We start from the raw sequence: 19,605 nt of genomic DNA, 5'->3' as shown, positions 1-19,605 counted from the left end.
AAGCCCAGACTGTGGCTAGGAGGGCTCTCTCACAGTCAGAGAACTTCAGCTCTACACTGCTCAGAGGTCGGCTTGCGTAGGCAACAACTCTGTTCTCTTTGTCATACCTCTGTGCCAGGGCGGCGCTGAGGCAGTGGGAGGAGAAGCTCGCCTCTAAATGAAACTCCTTATCCTTGTCTGGGTAGGCAAGACAAGGAGCTGAACAGAGCTTTACTTTCAGTTCTCTGAAAGCCTGCTCTTGAGGGTCTCCCCAGTCAAAGACCTTGTCTTTTCGGAGGAGCTCAGTAAGGGGCCTGGCTATCTCCGCATAGTCCTCGATGAACTGTCTGGAGTAGTTGCAGATGCCCAAGAAGCTCCTGAGTCCCGACACGTCGGTTGGGGCTTTGATGTTTTGGATGGCTTGAACTCTCCCTGCTTGGGGTTCAATGCCATTGGCACCCACCAATAAGCCCACATACTCAACCTTGGTGCAACACCACTGACCCATGGAGAGGGCCAGCTTGGCTCCTGCGCTGGAAAGCTGGCTGAGCACGTATCATATTTCAGTCAGATGTTCTTCAAATGTCTGACTTCACATGAGGATGTCATCCACATAGATCAGGTTGCCACGGGCAGCAGCATCACTCATGGCTTTGTGCAAGAAGATATTAAACTCAGCTGGAGAGTTTGAATATCCGAATGGGCATCGGTTCCAAGTGAACTGTCGATTGCCAAAAGAGAAAGCCAGCTTGTACTGATCTACTGGGTCGACTGTCATTGTCCAAAACCCATTGGACACGTCGACGGTCGAAAAGAAACAGGCTCTTTTCACTTTCGCAAGCTCCTGATCCAGGTGGATCATGGGCCATTGTGAAAGAGGGACCTGTTTGTTCAGTTGTCGATAGTCAATTGTCAAGCGCCACTTTCCATTTAGCTTCAACACCGGCCACAATGGGGAGTTGTATGTGGAGTTACACTCCCGAATAATGCGTTTCCTTAGCAATGTGTCAAGGATCTCTTGGATTGACTTGTAGGCAGCTAAAGGAATTCTGTACTGGCGTACGAATGTGGGTGGTGCATTTGGGTCAGTTGGGATATGAACTGTATGGAGTTCGGTGATTCCACAGTCGTTGGAATCCCTTGAAAAGATCTGTTGGAAGTCGTAAAACAACTTCCGCAGTTCTTGTCTTTGACCCTCTGTTGTTAAGGCGTCTGCCTTAGTGAGTTGTTGTGCTATTTCATCCTCGAATCCCGGATAAGGTTCCTCTGGTGGGGAACCGGCTTCGTCACCAGTTGAAATCATGTCACCCGAGTGAGCAGTGAGGGCATACACAATCATGTCCGTTTCCGTGCCCAAGGCAGTACTGCAGACTTCTTTATTGTGTAGCCCCTCATGACAAGCAACTGTAATCATTTTGTTCGGGAAGGTGAGAAGGAGGGGTTCGAGGTTCTCCCCCCTCGTCAAGGATGGAGGCAGCTCTCCAATCACGGGCACTGTCAGCTCGGAATCATGAAACGAGCTGTCGATCAGTAACCCTAATGGTCTACGTGCCTTCACAACAATTGGTATGTTCATTAGGTTCTGGACAAGCAAGTAAGCTGAGTGGTTGAGCTCAAGCAGAGGTGTACCACAGACAGTCAGGCTGAGCTCCCAGAAGTATGGCAAGGGTTGGAAGAATGCCTGTGAACCAGGTATCATCTGTCCCTTGAGGATCATGAGGCGGACAGGGGCACCTGCAGTTCTAGCTGGGATAGTCAGGTCAAACTCGCTTGCTGCCTGACACGCCTGAGGGATGGTCTGATCAGACAACATGTGTTCTGGATCAACCACTGCCGGATGGTTTTCAATGCTTGCCTGAGACCATAGGACCAGTGTCCAGTAGAGCACCTAACCTAACAAGGATATCAGCCCCCACAAGGAGTGAGGAATCAAGTTGGGGAAAAAAAAAATCACACTCATGAAGTGTGTAAACCTCTTCTTTCCAATTTGAATGGAAAGAGCACATATCCCAATAGCCTTGATGGGCCTCTGCAGTGACTCTGCAGAAAGAAGGCAGTGACTTTTGCATACGAAAGACAGAGAGGAGCTGTTCTGACACAACTTGTTGTACAAAGCTTCACTAACAGCAGACTTCTCAGACCAGAGACCGTTAGCATGCACACCTCCAGCTATGCAGGGGCTGTACAAAGCGGGGTTTGAGTTTTCTAGTGAGCAAAGGAATGATTCATGGGTGCTCACGGGTCCGCCAAGCTGTGGTGTCGGTGGAGTCACATAACTCAAGAGGCTCAGAGCCAAGATGAGTCTGGATGTCTGGGTAATGACAAAGCGCTGACTCAAGAACAGTGTCACAAGTGGTCTTTCCTGACTCTTGGATATAAGTGACCCGGTCGTCTGAAGCGTGACGGCTGCGGGCTAGACAGACCGGATTCGGGGTTGCGACCTGGGGCCACATGTGCCCGTGAAGGCAGTCGATAAGAAGTTGTTCTGTGTCAAAAGCACAGATGTAAATGGGATGATTTAGGGTTGTCTCCTGGAAGGTGATATCAAGCCAAGCACGTTTTGTGATGGGGGCTCTGTTTTGTGTGTAGCTCACAAGGCTCACATCACAGGACTCTGTCTGCAGTGGTTTACCATGAGAGAGCATTGCCCTGGCGACTTCTGCGAAAGTCTCCTTGCACATTAGGCTGATTTCAGACCCAGTGTCCAGTAACGCATGGATGTCTATACACCTTCCTACCGACACTGAGGTGTATATGCATCTGGCATTACCTTTGTGGACAAGGTCTCCCAAAAATTTAAAAAGCGGAGCATGGGTATTGTGCATGACTGCCACTGGGTGCATCTGGGTCTTCCCTGTGTTCTTCTCCCAGCCTACAAAGTAGACTTTGGGGAAAGAACAGGGAAGTGTATGGGCTAGTCACGCTGACGGACTATCACCATTGGGTTTTTTGTGGCCATCGTCTGACCCTTCGATGTGCTTTGTCACATCCGCTAAGCTTTTCTGGATGAGGCTGAGCTGACGCTTCAGATCACTCTTTCCAGGAGGCTCCGAATGATTCCCTTTGTTTCCATTCCACTGTCTGGGGCTTTTTACAAACCCGACATTCTTTTTCTTTGGAGAGGGATTCTGTTTTTTCTGTTTTTTCTGACCCTGGGAGGGACCCTTGTGGTCATTCCCTTGGTTTCTCCAACCCCCCTGTGGGTAGTTGGGCAAACGTTTTGGGGCTGCCACTTCACAGCTTACTCTAGGCTGAGGTATTTCATAGCCTTCAAGCCCTAAGTCTGTCCTCTCTGAAGACTGGATGTATAGGACTCTGACATAGTCTTCTGGTTTATCAGTCGGACGCACGACTGTTTCCCAAGTCATTTGGGCCATCTTCCTAATTCCCTGCATGGTCGGTCTACCCTGTTTACACATCAGTGTAACGTGGGTTCGCACACAGGGGTGGAGGTTATGGAGGAAGAGAGACCTGAATCCTCGCTCTTCTTCCAGACCTGGCTCATTACTTCCTTGGAATTATGCATTTCTTAAATGCCTATAGTACTCCCTAGGAGGCTCCAACTGCTTCTGTTGGATGCGGATGGCACTGAGGGTGGCTGATGTTTCATCAGTATATGGCGAGTACTCCTCGCGCAGAACCCTGCAAAGCCTTGGATAGCTGTCACGAATGCACGGCGGTTGAGTCTCGACGAAAGCGTGGACACTTCCGGAAGTTGTTTTCCAGATGAGTTTCAACTTCTCACGCGCTGAGGCATGAGGCAAGTCGGCAAGACAATGTTCGATTTCCCTAAGGTAATCGTTGACATTTGAATCTCGGCTTGCTGGGTCGAAACGTTCTATGTCCTTCACAAAGGAGTCAAGCTGGCGCATGCGTAGACCTGTGTCTTGGTCCCGCTTGTATCCATCTGACTCGTCAGAGGATGAGTACCAGTGCCTGCCCCCATTGCCATGGCGTTGGGTGAGACCACTTCCTCCTTGTGGGGAGGAAGGCATCCTGCTGGGGCGGGGCCTAAAAGACGCCTGAGGGGAAGATTGCCGAAATGTGGCCTTGCCCCTGAAACGTGGTGGACTCACGTCCCGAACAGGGATGCGCTCTAACTCCGGGAGTTGGATCAACAGTTTTGAAATATTACCTGAACCAGGGGTAGGGTATTTCGCTGTAGCGCCATCCTCTGATTCTTCTGCCCCACTCTGGTCAAAGATGGGGTAGCGGAGCGCTTCTTGAGCTTTAGCCCGTATGTCTCGACTTTCTTGCCGGACTCGGTCGTCAGCGACCTCTCGGCTTTCCTTTTCAGCCGACTGGAGTCTTTCTACACACTCCTCCAGCATAGTATTTGTAGTCTGGAGGTCTTGATGTAAAGCGCGATTGCTTGCATCAAGCCGACTACACTGGGCTGTAAGTGTCTTTACCTCGCCCTTGAGTGTTGCTATTTGCAACTGGGACTTGTGGTGGTAAAGTAGAAACAGCCTACCAACTACCTCCTGGATAGTGGTTACCTTACCTTGAGGATCGTGTGCATTATCTACCACGGCGGCCATTTCAGCATCACACTGAGATGGTGTGTAGCTGTTAAGCTCCTCCCTTTCTTCTCTAGAGACAAGGAGGAGGTCAGCGACCCAGGTGGACAGTGAGGTTTCCTCACCTGACCTGGGAGCTTCAGCTCCGGATGCTGATGGGGACTGGCTACTCATATCTCCCTGGTTTGACAGGTGAGAGGGTGATGTCCAGTGAACCCCTATAGGAACTCTTTATGAGTTCAGAATTCTGAAACTTAGCTGAGTTTTGAGGGTGGCGACTTATGACACCTGTTGCTCTGTGGAAAACACTGACACACCAGTCGTTATCCTGAGGAAAGAATGCACAGGGAGAACCACTTACCTGTCATTCACGAGCAACTGCTTTGTATTATTAACTGTTCCTTGAGCTGCTAATTTAGGTGAAATAATCACAGTATGACTATCAGCACATCAGACTACTTTGTTAGTATCTAGTGACTGAATCTCTCAAACACAAACAGAAGGAGTAATGAATTAGTACCAAACTAGCAACCACTAACACAACACTTGCAATGATTCACAACCACAACCGGCCTTGTGTCTTAGCAGTTTGAACTTCCTGTAGAAAAAGGAAGCCAAGAGGGGAAACCTTTGGCTACTCTAAAATATTTAGTTATTTGCAAGAATATTGGAGGAAGCCAACAATTATCACGGCCTCACACGGGGCACCAATTATTATGTAGGTGCTACTGGTTGTTTAAATCAGTTTTACTATCAGAAATAATCAATAACTAATTGTTATTAATTATGGAATAATCAAATAACAATTAAATAAATAAATAGTAATTAAATGGAATTTAATTCATTAAACTCTATTCTTGGGGCACCACTCTTTGAAAAGAGAAAAATGATAGCAAGTTACTGATTGAGTCTCATAAAACAAAATCTACCCTGTAGGTTGAGTATCTTAATTGTTAAATCAAAATAATCAAAAAATGGAAAAACTAGTTAAATTATTGGTATAAAAATCTAATAGTAATCTAGTTACAATTAGTTTCTAACACCAATAACATAATAGTACTCTGAGGTAACTTGGGAGTTCTTCACGTGGCAGAGGTTGGCTTCAACACAACATTCAAACAAAAAAACAAACAGGAGTACTTATTATAATATTTCAAGATTTATTATAATCAAGCAGTAGTGAACACAGCCAATACTATCCGAATATAATCCAAAAATAAAATCAAGGATATCCTAAGCTAACAGTGGAGCTATATTCTAGTGTGTGTGTGTGTGTGTGTGTCCAGGTGTGGTAACAAAGGAATCAAAATGGAGGATCAGGTTCAAAATGGAGGGTTAAATCCAAAATGGAGCTAATACCACGTGCGGGTGGAAATGAGCGGACACACAAAGGAACTGACAAAACAGGCGGGAGAATCTGGTTCGCCAGCCAGTGAACACAGCCAATACTATCCGAATATAATCCAAAAATAAAATCAAGGAAATCCTAAACAAACAGTGGAGCTATATGCTAGTGTGTGTGTGTGTGTGTCCAGGTGTGGTAACAAAGGAATCAAAATGGAGGATCAGGTTCAAAATGGAGGGTTAAATCCAAAATGGAGCTGATACCACGTGCGGTGGAAATGAGCGGACACACAAAGGAACTGACGAAACAGGCGGGAGAATTTGGTTCACCAGCCTGAGTCGAACACAAACTGAGGCGCCGCTCACTCAATGAATATCAGTGAGAGAGAGAGAATGAGAGCGAGAGAGAGAGGAAAAATGCATGCAGTTTAGTTAAGGGTAACCGCTCGTAACAGCGGGACTGAATTACTAGTTCAAATCACTCAACAAAACAAACGTAACCCCAAAAGAAACTAAAACAAATCTCCCAACTTGAAGCAGCGAGCAGAGTTTAACACACAAATATACTCAAAACATCAGCATTTAGAATCAAAAATACGATTTAGATTCACAAGACAAATCACAGTTTCTAAACTAAATCTGCCCAGATATCAAGCCTTACTTGGGAAATCCTGTGTGATTTCAGTAGGTTTGTCCGTTGGAATTCCTGTTGCATTGAGCGGTCAGGAGAAACGGTCTGGATGGTTCCTTGTCTTACGCTCGTCAGCGGAAAGACACGTCTCTGCTTTATTCTTCGGATCCAGCGGTGGGGAAGAATGCAGATAGTCAACGTTGAATGAAAAAGAGGGAGAAGGGAAACTGGTCGCCTTTCCGTTTTTCAAAATAAATTCACTGTTGCTTTACAGAAGCAGCACCTGCATCATGCCACGATCCAAATTACTGAGATCACATTTTTCCCCATTCTGATGGTTGACGTGAACATTAACTGAAGCTTCTGACCTGTATCTGTGTGATTTTATACACTGCACTGCTGCCACACGATTGGCTGATTAGATAATTGCATGGATGATTGTTGGTGCCAGATGGGCTGGTTTGGGCTGATTTACACACACAACAGTCTCTAGAATTTACTCAGAATGGTGCAAAAACAAAAAACATTCAGTGAGTGGCAGTTCTGTGTACAGAAACACCTTGTTGATGAGAGAGGTCAACAGAGAATGACCAGACTGGTTTGATCTGACAAAGTCTACAGTAACTCAGATAACCACTCTGTACAATTGTGGTGTGAAGAATATTATCTCTGAATGCTGTTCTGAGATGCAGGTTGACGCTGTTTTGGCAGTATGAGAGGGACCTACACAATATTAGGCAGGTGGTTTTAATGTTGTGGCTGATCGGTGTATATAGCAAACACAAACAAACCAATAATAGTTACTGTGTCATATACAAAAAGATCTTATCACGGTTGTCAATGAGAACAGTAGAAAATAGCACCCTCAGCTGGCAACTATTATGAATCTGAATATGACATGAAACCTGAATGTTCTACTTTAACCAGTGGCATAGCCAGAAATAAGGCTCTGGGTGTGCCATAGGCAGAGGCATAGCTAGACCCTGGCTGATAGGGCTAAAGCCCCAGATTTTTTGTTAATAGCCCCAAATGTTTTTTTGTGATTCAAAAAAATAATAAATAAGGCTTAATGTTCATTACATCAGGGTACGAAAGCAACAAGGCAGGCAGCAATTCTGGCTTGAAATGTATATTAATTCCGATCAGTGAGCCCAACTTGCATTATTTGACAGTTTGCACTTTGCTTTTACTTGCTGTTCCTGCTCAAGTTCATCAGGCGAATTATGAACACCTCCTGTGGGAGCTTTCTATGTTCTCTCACAGGGGTGCAGCTTTTCTGTATCAGAGGCACAGCGGTTTTATCGCTGTCATAATATTTTGCGAATAAAGTAAAAATTATAAGAATAAAGTTGTAGCATTAGGATATTAAATTTCATATGAGAATAAAGTCATAGCATTTTGAGGTTATAGTCATAATATTGTGAGAATAAAGTAACACATTAGAGAGAAACAAAAATCTCAATATTAGGCTAAACAGAGCATCATTATCACAACAATAGAACGGATGCCAAGCCAGCAGCTTCATTAATGCAAGAGATGGATGTGGAGGATGTAGTTAAATTATACTTTAGTTTAGGATTTAGCAATAAAGAAATCCTTGGTCTTTTGGCTCATCAGCACAGTTATTAGGATCCGGACACTGCAGAGGTTATGTAGGAAATGTAATATATTCAGGAGAAAGAACCAGTCAGATTCGCGCAGTCCCGCTCGGTGTTGGGTTTTCCTCTCTAAACAATACTGTAACTGAGGGGAAGTTACCATACAATGTCTTGAAATGGATCTACTGTATATAATTCATAGCAGTTCCAATTATTTTTCACTTCACTTGAGTGTGAGTCACTCCCTTGACAGGCGCCCACATGTTGAAAACTCCTGTATTAATGCACACCTCTTTTATGAACAGAGAGCTTGCAAAAAACTTCCCACAAATTCAGCTCGGTTGCATAGCCAAGTTATCTCCTTGGTTAGTGCTGTTGTATGTAAAAACCCAGTCACTCCACTTTGCATCACTTTCCTTTCAATTTATTCTCAAAATATTATGACTTTAATCTCATGATGCTTCAACTTTCTTGTAATTTTTCTCAAAATATTATGATAAATGACAAATGCAAATGTCAGTTGTTAAATTACTTTGATTTTATTGTTAGCGTTAGTTTCTGCACAATGAACAAATGATTGACGTGTGCTCATATACATTTCTGAACCGGTGTCAGTGTTGTGCACTTAATATAGGCCCTAAATGTTATTTGACAGGTAGGATGGTCATTTTTGTAGTCATGGAAGGAAGGATTCTTCTTATTTTTATATTATAATATGGCCTGTGGGCTAAGCCCCGGATGTCACTTAAGTCTAGCAACGCCCCTAGCCATGGGAAAACAAGGTGTGCAAGAAACTCAAGCACAATAAAGTGACATGTACCATTAACAACCATTGCATTCATCTCTAGCTCTAAATTATTTTCCATCCCTGTTACATTATAATGACTTAATGTAGGCCTATTTAACGTTTTTTTTTATTATTAATACTGTTTTTTTAATTTTTTTATTTTTTTATTAAGTAGTAGGCTTATATTAAGTATATTTAGTCATAAAAACTGAATTCTGTCACAAATCGATTTTATTATTTTGGAACAATTCATAATAATTTTCCAAAATATGCTGAAGACACTTAATGTAGCCAACATAGGGCGGCAATTTACACTGTATGGGACTATTGATTAAAAATACACAATATTGATCTGTTTCTGACCTACACCTATCATACAGGGGCGGATCTACCGGGGTAGCATAGGGTGGCAAATGCCACCCTAAGAAAAAGCATTGCCACCCCAACCTTAGTATCTAAATGTATTAAATATAAATATAAGTATACTATAGTTGATGTTAACATTGAGTAGGGGTTTATTCATGTTAAACTCTCACCGATCACACTAATGACTACACACCCATAGCGTGATTGTTTACAGCAGCTGCAGCGGCCAATCACGTCATCAACCGATCACCTACCAACTATTGCAGTGTGTACAGTGTTTGGGCTCTCATGTGTTGATGAGTTTATTTCCTCAACAACAGTGACCACATGGACAAATACGTGGAAAAAAATAGGTAAAAGATGAATTTCTCAGTTGTTTCCAAATATTCACTGAATGATTATTAGATGCATCGTTGTCAGTCATGGGTTGAGACAGGTGAGACGTGTCCTCACCACTTTCTGAAATAGCTTTCATCAGGTATGTGTATAATCCAGATGAAACATCTCCAGTTCTTGAGTTGGAGTTTCTATTTCATCTGTGTGTGTTTTGATTGGTGATCCGGCACTGGAATGTGTTATTTTGAATGTTATGATAAATGTTTGTTGCGGCTGTTATCAGTGTCGTTTAGTGTCAGCAGTTTTTCTGCAGCTTGCGCTCTTTTCCGTGTCCTCCATTGTGATGGCCTTCTCGACTGTATTGTTTGCATGTATGTAGAGTGTGTGTATGTAGTGTGTTGTCGTCTTTTTCTCTTTCTCTTCATCTCTCTTAATCGCTCTCAGGTGTGCGGTATCCAGGTGATCTGATTGTTGATGGGGCACAATGAGTGTGTTTCCTCCCTATATAAATTGAGTATTTAATGGCAGGATTGTGTGTTGGGAGATGGGTGTTCGTGAGCTGTATCATCTCGGTCACGGGCGCTCAGGCGCATACTGACTTTTTTCCTGGGTTCCTGCTGCTGGTGCGGAGAGTTTGTGGTTGTCACTATCTGAAGTTTGCAGTTCACTGTTCTTTCATATACAGAAATGTCAATAAATGTGTCAGTGTTTTCTATACTCTCGTCTCCCCGCATCTTCTATTGCATTTTATTTTTAAAGTGTAACACCCATCCACTGATGTACAGATGCAATCTTGTTTTATTAAAATAAAAAGTTATATTTGTGCGAATTAGAATCCAAAACCTCTAAAAACTAAAGGCATAAGTTACTTCTATCAGTCAGTCATGTTCTTAATCAAAGTGCTGATCTATGTATTCATCTACTGACTAACAATATCCCAAGACTGATAGTGGCAGATGTAGAGATTCAATTAACATATTATGTGAAATATTTGGGTGCTTGAATCGCTCATTAAGAATGACTGCTGATCGAATCATGTAATTTTAAAGAATCTTTTACTGTTTTGCAGCACTACCCCCCAAAGTACAATTTTCTGTACAGTTTATTTTTATTTAGACCTAACTAAATGTGCTGTAATGACTTATTCCAGCTTTCAAATGACTTATTCCAGCTGTTACAGATGTGATAGACCTACAGGACTTTATTAGCAGAATAACATGGGATATGCATACATTTTCCATCCATATTTACACTTAACAAAATAAAAATATTTGGTGGTGATGTTTAGCCCAGATTGCCGTTTCTACTGTATATGTGAAGTTTAGGAACATTTAGAATTTGTAGATGTGTTTAATAGATAATGTCTTGGTGCTCTGTTGATATAAATTTTGTTACTTATTTTTTATTATCATCATGGTTACTTGTGTAACCTCTGTTCCCTGACGGAGGGAATGAGACGTTGTGTCGATGTAGTGACACTAGGGGTCACTCTTGGGAGCCCAAGACACCTCTGGTCTTTGATAAAAGGCCAATGAAAATTGGCGAGTGGTATTTGCATGCCACTCCCCCAGAAATACGGGTATAAAAGGAGCTGGTATGTAACCACTCATTCAGGTTTTATGCTGAGGAGCAGAGACAAGGTCCGGCCATTTCAGCAGGTTGTTCAGCGTTGTGGCAGGAGGCACAAAACGTCTCATTCCCTCCATCAGGGAACGGAGGTTACACTAGTAACCATGACATTCCCTATCTGTCACTCACTCAACGTTGTGTCGATGTAGTGACACTAGGGGTCCCTGTACGAAATGCCACAACTGGCTGAACTGTGTTACGTGAACTGGCGGTGTGTGACGGGCAGACCACTGTGTGCCTTGTAGCCAGCACACCAGGTCGACACGTAACCTCCCCCAACATAGTTATGAGTGTCAAACGGCCCTTTGGGGACAAGTCGACTACCCAAAAGATAGAGACAGGCTAACCCAGTCGTGGCCTCTTTTCCCCTTCTTTTTTTCCATTCCCTAAAAAAGAAGGGGGATTGTCCGACTGGGCCGCCAGGTCTAGTCGGGGGGTGTCCCTCCCAAGGGGAAGACACCGCGGAGACCACACCTCGTCCAAAGAGAGGGGGGATATTTAAGTAGAAAAATACATCACATGGTCTTTCCGACCATGTGGAGAGTCTTCAAGGTAGATCCTACCCAACGGGGGAGGAGTTACTACAAACATGGAGACTGGGGCAGAGGGGCTCTGCCCAAGGAAGATGCAGTTTGCCAACAGGGAAACGAATTAGCGGAAGATATACATCGCATGGGGTTAGCCTTACAGGGAACCGCCACATGCGGAGCACCTACCCCAGAACAGGACTCTTAGTTAGCACATGTACTGGGCCGGCAGCGAGTCTCTCCGAAAACTCGACTGCCACAGGGCTCGGAGGAAGTCAACCAGGGAACAAAGTTTGTGAACACTACTGGGAATTAATGGCGCACGTCTTCAGCTCAAAAGGAGGTGGAATGCGCTATGTGCAAGCGATACACCCGACTGGCTATCCCGGGCTTATCCGCTTGTATTGTGTGCCACTACCTGGGACGAAACTGGTTCCACCCGGAGGTTGTAGAACCTTGCAAAGGTGTTGAGTGTTGCCCAGCCTGCTGCTCTGCAAATGTCTGTTAGAGAGGCACCCCTGGCCAGGACCCAGGAGGCCGCTACACCCCTGGTAGAATGGGCACGTAGCCCTACCGGGGGTGGCATGTCCTGGGCGTGATATGCCATAGTTATGGTGTCAATGAGCCAGTGGGCAATCCTCTGCCTGGAGACAGCGCTTCCTTTCGAGAGTTCCCCCACCCTGAGGAATCGGGGCCAGGCAGTAAAAGGTGCCCTCCACGATTTCGTCAGTTCCTCGTGCACTTCCGGGAAGAAAGGCACTGGAGCGGGGCATGGCTGCTTTGAGCGGCGCCACGAGCCCAGGAACCAATCATCGAGCCGCGAGGGTTCAGGGGAGAGTGGAGTGTTCCACTCTAACCCGACGCTCACGGCCGCCTGGGAAAGCATGTCCATCATTTCTGCATCAGCCTGTGACTGGGCAATCGTCCCCGAGGGTGGGAGCCCAGCTGAGGCTTCTGCGTCTGACTGGACAAGCCCGCTCTCCGATGCTGTGCTCGAGAGCTCATCGTCTTCACGGGCTCTGAACAAGAGGCCAGACTCGCCGTGAGACGAGCCGGCGGACTCATCCGGAAACCCGACTGGGTGCTGGAGAATGGGAGGTCCGCGGGGGGATACCAGGCGGAGGCGATCCCATTGGGGTCCCCAAATTGCCCCCAGTGCTAGCCGTGCTGGCCTCATACCCGTAGGTTTCTTACGAAAGCAAGCCGCAACCGCAACATTACCATGGTCATGTTCTCGCAGTGAGAACATGAACCATCCACAAATGCTGCCTCTGTGTGGGTCGCGCCCAGACAAAAAAGACAGCGATCATAACCATCCGAAGTTGAGAGATAACGACCGCAACCAGGAATAACACACAATCGGAAAGGCATCTTTAAAAAGACGCATCTTTAAAAAGATGTTCCGTGTGTGCTACTTTTTTAGAGAAATATACTCTTTTAGAGGAAAAAGCTCTTTCAGAAAATATACTCTCTTTTTTTTTTGGCCGAAGCGCCCAGGGGCGTTCTCTGCAGTGCACCAGTGCAGAGGAGGGAGAAGATGCTGAAATGCGCTGTCAGATCCAGCAGAGGTGAATGAACAGTAGAAATTCAGCTCAGTGAGCATGACCGTTCGGCTCCGAAGAGGAAAATCTGAATGAGTGGTTGCATACCAGCTCCTTTCATACCCGTATGTCCGGGGGAGTGGCATGCAAATACCACTTGCCAATTTTCATTGGCCTTTTATCAAAGACCAGAGGTGTCTCTGGCTCCCAAGAGTGACCCCTAGTGTCACTACATCGACACTACATCGACACAACATCGAGTGAGTGACAGATAGGGAACCATATTTCTTTTCATGTTGCAAAATGGTTACTATGTGGTTCCTGTATCGCAATTTCATGGGCATTTGTAATATGAAAGTGACTCCAGTTAATGAACTAGTATTTGTTGCAATGAAGCTTGGTACATTAATCCATAAGAACTATGCGTGGGCGCTTGCTTTGGTGTTGCCACCCCTCATAATCTGCATGCCACCCCCTTGCCACCCTATAAAAAAAAAATATCTAGATCCGCCTCTGCTATCATATCACTTCTGAAGACATGGATTTAACCACAGTCATATGGATTACTTTTATGCTGCCTTTATATGTTTTTTAAGCTTCAAAGTTCTGGTCACCATTCACTTGCATTGTATAGACCTACAGAGCTGAAATATTCTTCTAAAAATCTTTTTTTGTGTTCAGTAGATGAAAGAAAGTCATACACATCTGGGATGGAATGAGGGTGAATAAATTGAGAGAATTTTTATTTTTAGGTAAAATAACCCTTTAGCTAATAGCTTCATTCATAATGAAGCTGCAGTCCATCACTGCTGAAGTTATATAGGAAAGAGCTGTTTGAAGATTCTTCAAAATGTTACCTTTTGTGTTCCATACGTGTTTGCAACAACATGAGGGTGAGTAAGTTTGAATAAATTGACACTGCTGCCAAAATAACTCTTGTCAGTACCAGAAGATTCCTGTAGGTGTCTCTCCAAGTCAACAATTGCTTGTTCAGTTGCCTGGCAAATCTAAGAAAAAACAGAAAGAGGAAGGAAAAGACAAATGAAAACACAACAACGAAAAGCATCATTAACAGGCAATAGTGTTAATTTGGTGTATCTGTCTTAAAAATCATAAACAAACCTTCTGACGTAACACATCTGAAATGTGTCCACTGAACTCACTTTCAAATGGCTGGAACAAAATGCTGCACACAAAACACATTTAGAACAGGTGTAAAGGACTGTAGATCTTATCAACACTTGAAATTATCATGATCGCTTCACTCACAACTGCAGGGATATGGAATAACTCCAAATCCAAACAATTTGAGATAATATGGAAAATGCAAAAAAATAAAAATAAAAAGTAATTTGTATATTCTATTTACCCTGTGCTATATTGAAAGCACTACAACACATTATTTGATGTTTTACCTTGTTGATTTAATTTATTTATTTTAATATCATATACATTTCTATATATCATTTCGAATCAGGTGATTACAACACACTCCAAAAAAGTTGGGCGTCGAGTTTTTACGACTGTGTTACACAATTATTTCTTCTAATAACACTTATTAACCTTTCTGTTTTGTTTCAAATTATAACAGCTGTGATGTTTGGGTCACAAATGACCCATATAGAGTACAATAGATTACCAGTAAATTTACAGCACACTAATCTATTGATTATAACCGTGAAAATTGGCATAGGCTTACCTACATGTTTTGACACTGAACTCAGGTTTACTGTATATTGAAGAATTTTGACTGGAAAGAGAACCATCTATATATCAGTCGTGGTACTATTCATGTTAAGTGTACAGTAGATATACAGTACATCTTTAGTTTTACTGTAAGTAATTACAGTACTTAAACTAAACTGATACTGAGATGACTTTTTATGAGTTATGGTTTAGATTTTGAAACATTTGATTTTCAAAAGTCGGGATTGTGTGTTTAAGCCAGCCGCCACTAGGGAGAGCAAGACAAAATGGACAACAAGGTTTTGGAGCACAAGGACAACCTTGTTAGCGTTGCTCGAGTGCAAAGGAAACTCCAGCCTTCATTGTTCAGTGTAGGAGAGGGGAGTGGGTACTGCTGTCGTGCCAGAAACAGGTCTATCTTTTGGACTGGTTTTCAATGACCTTGGTTTTATTTGCTATTAAAGGGGTCAAGATATGGAGAATAAAAGTTCCCTTGATATTTATACATATAAGAGGTAACTGTACAATAAAAACTTGCTGTAAATTTCAGAACTCAAACTTCCTCCCCAGTATAAAAAAAAGAGCATTTATAGTTGCCACCCTGCTGAAACATGTCATTTTGAAATCTCTGTTTGTGACATCACAAGACATTGCTCATTTGTATTTCCACATCCCATAACATGCGTCATCACACCCTTGGTCCCACCCACTGGCGTGCAGTTCAAGTCAAGAGAGCAGGCCTTGTGTGACTTACTATTCCTAACATAACACAAAAGGAGACCCATCTGGACTACAGTATTTAGAATTATTTTGTATAGAAACATGAACTACACAGACTCTTTGAACGCTGTCATGTATGTCGGTGCTTTTAAAAGATGTGGTGTCAAGTTACAACTCTGAAAGGGAGAAACAATTATTATGACGCATTATTTTGCCAATCTGTGCTATTTTTAATTGTTGGTATATGTAAACATGAATTAGATGGACATCTTTGGAAACAGGAAATTATATTAAATCTGAATACATAGTTGTAAATTATGAATATATAGTTGTTAATCTGAATATATAAATATGAATATATAGTTGTAAATCCTGAATATATAACTTTATGATCAGGCATGATCGTAGACAGATGTGCTTAAATAAAATTAAAAGTAGGTCCTATGTCTAAATTATTCAGTATTGTACAATGATGATCCAAATCAGTTATCCAGACCAATTTGAGTCTTTTTCTGCTTTACTAAATTGAAGGCTGGCCGCAACATAAGTTGTTAAAGGGGTCATGTCATGAGGACTAACATTTTCCTTGATATTTTGACATATAAGAGGTCTTTCTACTATAAAAACCTACTGCAAATGTCAGAACTCAAAACTTAATCCCCAATGCAATAAAAGCATTTATTGAAACAAAGCTGCCAAAATACCTCATTCTCTACTCCCGCGACTTCCCTATGTCATTAGGGGTACACTTTAATTCATGACTGCCTCTACAGCAACAACATCATCGCACCCTTGGCCCCGCCCACTGGCCCTGGGGCTCAGTTCGTACTCGAGAGAGTTAGAGAGAGAGCAGGGCAGATATTGTAGCCTAGTGTGGTCTTACTATTCTTAAACACCAAATGGGACCCATCTGGACTGTTTTGAATGATTTTTGTATATAAACATGGACTACACAGATGTCTTTGTTGTCATGTCTCTAGCGCCACTTTAAAAAGATGCGGTGTCAAATTACAACTCAGTTTTAAGCCATTCGGTATCATTGAGCTGCTACCACTTGTTGTGTGCACAAATGCAACATGCTTTTCTTTTGCCCATCTGTGCTATTTTTATTTGTTGGTGTATTTAAACACACACTAAATGGATGTCTTTAACCATTTTGATGTGTTTCTGGCAATGTGCACCTCAGTACAGGATGATAAAATGGAAAATGGATGTGTGCATCTTCATTGTGCTTTGGACTATGAATGTGTGTCATGTGGATGTGTCTTCAGCACATTTCAGTGTGGATTGCTTGTGAACCAGTCATAAAATGATTCAGGTTTTGCCATGGAATTGTCATTGAAGGATGGGGCAGTTAAACACACTGTTGGACCCGATCAAAAACCTAAGTAAATAGTGTCATTCATGAATATTTCAAATGTTTATGGTACTGAAACCTTGTCTACACCGAGCGCATCCATTGATGTGATGGCTTGAAGCTGTCTACACCGTGCGCATCAACACAAACTTTCTAAACCGTTTATTTGTGTTGTTGTTGGCAGTAGTAGCCAGTGCATACAGCGCAAAATACAACGGGAGATCTGTTTACTGTTTACTGCAACGGATGCTTCTATGGAAGACAGCATCATTGATTATAATGGGTTCTATTGCTTTTGACGCGACACGCCTCTCGCATCCAGTTGTGCTTGAAATGAACAGTTTAATATATTCGGATGCAATGTGTTGGATGTGCATTATGTGTGAACCCTGAAAAGTAGTTTTATAATATTGTGGGGTTGTTCATTCTTTTCCGATTGAATTTCAAATATTTCTGTATTTGATGGGCTGCACGATGTTAGCCAATCAGAACAGTGGGTGTTTACGTTGGTGTTTAAAAGAGGAGCTGAGGCCAAAACAGAGCATTTAGACAGAGGACCAGAAACAGGGTGGAAAATGATCATATATTACTAAATAAAAATAAAACTATATTTTAAAAAAGAGCATTTCATGACCCCTTTAAGAGATCTAGCACATTTCCATTTCCAGCTAGCAATCCATTAAGAGTTCTCATGAATGCCATAATGATATTGATATGGTCTTCAATGTGTCTTGAGGGTCTTTCTGATATGCACATATTAATTTGTCCTTGTGAAAAGCGATAAAGGAAATTTTGTAATTCTACAAAACAAATACAGAAGTCTGGCATTTTGAACTGACTGTGACGAAGGACCCGTTGGACTTACAAACACTGCCCCCCACCGAATTAGGAAGCAATATTCTGGATTTACAACTATATATTCGGATTTATATTTATACATTCAGACTTGCAACTATATATTAAGGATTTACAACTATATATTCAGATTTATATTTATATATTCAGAATTTACAACTATATATTTGGATTTACAACTATATATTTGGATTTATATATATATATATTCAGATTTAAACTATATATTCAGATTTATATTTATACATTCAGACTTGCAACTATATATTCAGGATTTACAACTATATATTTGGATTTATATTTATATATTCAGATTTACAACTATATATTTGGATTTATATTTATATATTCAGATTTACAACTATATATTCAGATTTATATTTATACATTCAGATTTACAACTATATATTCTGGATTTACAACTATATATTTGGATTAATATTTACATATTCAGGATTTACAACTTTATATTCAGATTTATATTTATACATTCAGACTTACAACTATATATTCGGATTTATATTATATATTCAGATTTACAACTATATATTCAGGATTTACAACTATATATTTGGATTTATATTTATATATTCAGATTTGCAACTATATATTCATATTTATATTTATACATTCAGACTTGCAACTATATATTCAGAATTTACAACTATATATTCGGATTTACATCTATATATTTGGATTTACAACTATATATTTGGATTTATATTTATATATTCAGATTTAAACTGTATATTCAGATTTATATTTATACATTCAGACTTGCAACTATATATTCAGGATTTACAACTATATATTCGGATTTATATTTATATATTCAGATTTACAACTATATATTCTGGATTTACAACTATATATTCGTATTTATATTATATATTCAGATTTACAACTATATATTCTGGATTTACAACTATATATTTGGATTAATATTTACATATTCAGGATTTACAACTTTATATTCAGATTTATATTTATACATTCAGACTTACAACTATATATTCGGATTTATATTATATATTCAGATTTATAACTATATATTCTGGATTTACAACTATATATTTGGATTAATATTTACATATTCAGGATTTACAACTTTATATTCAGATTTATATTTATACATTCAGACTCACAACTATATATTCAGATTTATATTATATATTCTGGATTTACAACTATATATTCGGATTTATATTATATATTCAGATTTACAACTATATATTTGTATTTATATTTACATAATCAGGATTTACAACTATATATTCATATTTATATTTATACATTCAGACTTGCAACTATATATTTGGATTATATTTATATATTCAGATTCACAACTATATATTCAGATTTATATTTATATATTCAGACTTGCAACTATATATTTGGATTTATATTTATATATTCAGATTCACAACTATATATTCAGATTTATATTTATACATACAGACTTGCAACTATATATACAGGATTTACAACTATATATTTGGATTAATATTTACATATTCATGGTTTAAAACTTTATATTCGGATTTATTTTTATACATTCAGACTTGCAACTAAACATTTGGATTTACAACTATATATTCAGATTTACAACTATATATTCTGGATTTACAGCTATATATTTGGATTTATATTTATATATTCAGATTTGCAACTATATATTCATATTTATATTTATACATTCAGACTTGCAACTATATATTCAGGATTTACA

General features: G+C 41.0%; 1 protein-coding gene across 6 annotated transcripts in view; it reads right to left on the bottom strand.

Moving 5' to 3' along the window:
* Positions 1-19,605, bottom strand: part of LOC127430122 (bactericidal permeability-increasing protein-like) — a 71,484-nt gene that overhangs the window by 29,007 nt on the left and 22,872 nt on the right. For all 6 annotated transcript variants that reach the window (XM_051679625.1, XM_051679627.1, XM_051679628.1 and 3 more), the window contains 2 exons: positions 14,381-14,444; positions 14,116-14,265 (listed from right to left, as the gene is read on the bottom strand). In XM_051679625.1, coding sequence (XP_051535585.1) covers positions 14,116-14,265; positions 14,381-14,444 — 214 coding nt within the window. The remainder of the gene's footprint in view (positions 1-14,115; positions 14,266-14,380; positions 14,445-19,605) is intronic.

This window comes from Myxocyprinus asiaticus, chromosome 39 (genome assembly GCF_019703515.2).
Source record: "Myxocyprinus asiaticus isolate MX2 ecotype Aquarium Trade chromosome 39, UBuf_Myxa_2, whole genome shotgun sequence".
Lineage (NCBI taxonomy): Eukaryota > Metazoa > Chordata > Actinopteri > Cypriniformes > Catostomidae > Myxocyprinus > Myxocyprinus asiaticus.
Note: the sequence above shows the minus strand (reverse complement) of the source record. Positions and strands in the feature narration are given on the sequence as shown.